The 4,455-nt window shown below is 52.8% G+C and overlaps 1 protein-coding gene across 1 annotated transcript; it reads left to right on the forward strand.

Moving 5' to 3' along the window:
• The first annotated feature begins 3,445 nt into the window (after positions 1-3,445).
• LOC119406677 (uncharacterized protein K02A2.6-like) lies at positions 3,446-4,231 on the forward strand. The gene has a single exon (XM_037673406.1). It carries the CDS (start codon positions 3,446-3,448, stop codon positions 4,229-4,231), a length of 786 nt encoding a protein of 261 aa, XP_037529334.1.
• Positions 4,232-4,455: the final 224 nt, after the last annotated feature.

Raw genomic sequence — 4,455 nt, forward strand, 5'->3', positions numbered from 1 at the left:
TTCGCGCTCTCCTTTTGTTTCCTATATATATTCACGAGTGTCAGTAAAACCTGCGCTGTTTTTCTGTTGCCATGGTCCGACTGTCTCGTTTACTGCTGGAGCGGCGTGGCCGCCTCCCAACCAACAGAGGCGACGAGAATACCCACCGATACGCGTAAGCCGGGCGCCAGCTGCGAGACCGAGGCGAAGACACCCATCAGCCCGCCCGCAGCCATGGCCCTCAAGCTTCCGGATATTGCACAGGAGACAGATAAGTGGCAAGCGTATCTCGTTAAGATTGACGCCTACTTCGAAGCAAACAAAGTGACGGACGTTAGGATCGAGGACCATTAAAATCCTTTGCGGTAGAATCGCACCGCGAAAACCAAGCTCGCTGAGCTATGAAGAAGTTGTTTCAACCTTGAACGAGCACTATGATCCGTCCCCTAACGAGATATCAGAAAGCTTCAAGTTCTTTCACAGAAACCAACAAGAAGGGGAGTCCGTGCAGGAGTTTATCGTCGAGATTAGCAAGCTAGCTCATAACTGCAACTTCTCTTCGATGTTGGAGCGAATGCTGAGGGACCGCATTGTATGTGAAGTGCGCTCGAAAAACCTGCAGAAACAACTGTTAGCCAAAAAGGACCTGGCGCTGGCAGGAGCGGAAGCAATAGCTTTAGCAGCCGAAAGCGCGGAGTTAGGGTCACAACAAATGACCGGGCAAGGTGACACCGCTGGGCTGTTGAACGTGAAGCGGCAGGAGCGAACGGAGCGGCTTATCGCAGCACTGCAGCTGCTGTGGCAAACAGGGACGCCAAGCCAGGGAATGCTCTTTACGACGGCGCAGGTGCTACAAATGCGGGCGACAAGGTCACTTGGCGCGAGTATGCACACGGACAGCCACCACCAACAGAACCGTCGCGATAACAGTGTTCAGCGGAAAGTGAAGATAACGACTGTAACACACTAGAAATATGGTCAGTGAAGAATAATGGAAGCCTGGTTCCACCCCTACACAAACAGGTTACATGCAACGGAGTGCCACTGAATATGATAATCGACGCAGGTCCACCTGTCTGCGTAGTGCCTAAGACGATATACGAAGCCCATCGTCATAAGTGGCCACCGCTTTGTAAAGCAGCATTAACTCTGTTGCTATCTTGGGAAGATACCAGTGCGGGGCGTTGTCAAAATGCAAGCCTCCTACAAATCTGCAACAGCTGACTGCGATCTCGTTGTGTTAGACAGCGAATATCCTATAGCCTTTGCGGCCGTGACCTGTTACAGATGCTCGAGACACAAGGGGCACCGCTTCTTCACACCGCGTCACTCTCATCGGACGGGAAGCTGGAGAGGCGGACAGCTGCACCCATGATCCAACAGTACGCAGACCTTTTTGCGGAGGGCCTGGGAGCCATCAAGGGGCCACCAGCACGGCTTCATATAAAGAACTGAGCAACCCCAAGGTTATGCAAGGCAAGAAAAATTCCATTTTCTTTGCTATAGACAAAGTGTCCGCCGAGCAAGATCGACTCGTGACCGAAGGCATTATTACGTCAGTTTCGTATTCAGAATGGGCAGCCCCGGTGGTTTCAGTGCTCAAACTTGACTGTGTAGCGAGAGAGGTAGACGTGAAGGCGGCCGAAGTGACCGTGCCGAAATCTCGCCACTTTTATTCGAAGGCCCTAGTACCAGCAGAGCGGCAGCGGCCGCCGGCGTGCAGACTCCAGGAGCGTGAGCACGTTCCTAACTGCTCGCGCCTCGAGCGCTGAGCATGAGCTACGCGAGCGGCGCTTAGGTGGTAAAACGATGATGATGATGAATAATGATGATCATGACGCTACAATTGAACAGTCCGCATCGGTGGCGACTTGAAAGTTACTCTAAACCCAGTATGTGAAATGAAAAGTTATCCTCTCTCTACCCGTAGTGGACGACAGTATGGCTACGCTTCGTGGGGGGCAGCAGTTCAGCATCTTATATCTACGTGATGCCTACAACCAAATTCTTCTAGACGAAGATTCGCGCAAGCTAGCGGTTATAAATTCTCGCAAGGGCCTCTTTTGTTATAATAGGCTACCGTTTGGGATAGCCTCGGCACCTGCGATTTTTCAAAGAACAATTGAGCAGGTGCTGCAAGGCCTCCCAGGGGTTCAAGCGTACTTAGACGACGTCCTGATAGCAGATGCGAACGATAAGCCAACTGCGAACCTTCAAGCAGTCTTGGAGCGGTTCGGGGAATACGGCGTCAAGCTCCGCTCGGACAAGTGCCGAATATGTGAGCAGTCAGTTAAGTATCTAGGACACAGAATTGACGCGGCAGGGTTGCACCCGTCAGAGAAGAACATCGAAGCAATTAAGCTAGCACCGACTCCTCGGAATGTCACAGAGTTGCGGTCTTTTTTGGGCATGCTTACTTTCTACAATAAATTCTTGCCTAATCTGTCCACGCTCCTCAGTCCCGTGTACCTTCTTCTGGAAAAGAAATCGAAATGATCTTGGGATGAGCGCGAAAACGATGCCTTTCGAAAAGCAAAAACCGTTTTGTGTTCCGCGCCTGTGCTAACTCACATCAATCCCGCACGAGAGCTATTTCTGGAGTGCGACGCGTCACCCTACGGTGCGGGAGCGGCACTACTCCACCGAATTGAAGGACAGTATCAGGCCCTTGGATTTCGATCCAGGACGCTTACCTCCTATTCACAGATTGAACGTGAGGCGTTGGCTCTGTTTTATGGCGTCACGCGATTCCGAGATTATCTGCTGGGCAGACAGTTGACGCTTCTAACCGACCATCAACCATTGCTGGGTCCCCTAAGAGCGGATCGTCAGACGCCGGCTATGGCCGCTGCACGCATTCAGCGTTGGGCCATCATACTTGGTACCTACCGTTATCAACCGGGTAAACTCATGTGCAATGCTGATGCTCTGAGCCGTCTACCCGAACAGTTACAGGAAGAAGTGGACCAGGAGAAAGAAGCTCAAGTTGTTCTGACCCTGGGCCAGTAGGATCAGCCGGCCCAGCCATGGAAGGAACTCCAGGCACTCGCCGTCACGGATGAGCTACTTTTCCAGGTACGGAAGTTCGCCCGGGAAGGTTGGCCGAAAAAACTCGACATGGAAGCTAAACAAATCGCCGATTTTTACAAAAAGCGGCATGAGCTGTCTGTTAGTGAAGAACTTCTTTACTGGGGCCATCGCTTGGTAGTGCCGACAGCAGCGCGCGGGAAGTTGCTAAGGCTACTGCATGAAGCCCACCAAGGAGTTTCCACCATGAAGGCGAAGGCAAGACCAATATTTTGGTGGCCGGGCGTAGAGAAAAGACAGAGAGCGCATTGCGGCGACATGCCAAAACTGTGTGCAAGCGCTGCCGATGCCTCAGGCAAAAGAACCAGTAAACTGGCCAGAGACGCACGAAAGGTGGTCGAGTTTACACGTGGACTATGCGGGACCAATAAAAGGGAAGATGTTACTGATCGTCGTCGACGCGCACACAAAGTGCATTGAGGCGCTTCCCGTGTCGCAGGCCAACTCGCATAGCGTCAGGAAGATATTTTGCCGCTTTGGTATGCCGCGCACGCTGGTTTCCGACAACCGGACGCCATTCACTGGACGAGAGTTCGAGCAGTTCATGGAGCGCAATGGAATTGCGCATATTCGAACACCTCCCTATCATCCCCAGAGCAATGGACTAGCAGAGCGAGCCGTGTGCACTATCAAAGACGGCTTGAAGAAGATAGGAAGCACTTGCCATATCACATCACTGGCGCGTGTATTGTGCAATTATCGGAACGCACCACACCAGGAGGGTTCTTCTCCCTCGGAGAGGCTATTAGGATACCGTCTGCGCACAAGAATGGAGATGTCTTCTCCTTCCAGAGTCTATCCTGCCAAAGCTACGAGTAACCCAGGCAGGAAGTTCGCACCGGGAGACTACGTGTACGTGCGAAATTACGGCGCCGGCGACAAGTGGTCCCCAGGCACAGTGGAGGCTACGCGTGGCACTCGCTTCCTGGAGGTAAAGACTGTGGATGGGCTTGTCCGCCGCCACGTGGATCAAGTTCGTAAGCGGAGCACTCATGAAACACCAGCAGCCGACGACATGTCGAGGCCGTCTACACCGGGTTTTCCGGGGCCAGTACGACTGCAAACAACGGCGCCGGCTACCTCCCAGAGTACCCCAGAATCGCAACCACACGTACTACGTCGCTCCACACGAGCCAAGAAGCCGGTCGTGCGCTTTGGCTACTAAGGGGGAAGAAATGCGGTAACCCATTGAACGACGCGGCCCAAGCTCTCAAGTGCGCATGTACGCAATCTTTATCCCCCTTCCCTCTCCCCTTTAGTTTCCTATATATATACACGCGTGTGAATAAAACCTGCGCTGTTTTTCTGTTGGCATGGTCCGACTGTCTCGTTTACTGCTGGAGCGGCGTGGCCGCCTTCCAACCAACAGTTGCAGAAAGCTTTCGAATG

The sequence above is a fragment of the Rhipicephalus sanguineus genome, chromosome 10 (assembly GCF_013339695.2).
Source record: "Rhipicephalus sanguineus isolate Rsan-2018 chromosome 10, BIME_Rsan_1.4, whole genome shotgun sequence".
Lineage (NCBI taxonomy): Eukaryota > Metazoa > Arthropoda > Arachnida > Ixodida > Ixodidae > Rhipicephalus > Rhipicephalus sanguineus.

Bases quoted from the DNA above. Each gene is read 5' to 3' on its own strand.
- LOC119406677 (XM_037673406.1), top strand. From the start codon at position 3,446: ATGTTACTGATCGTCGTCGACGCGCACACAAAGTGCATTGAGGCGCTT.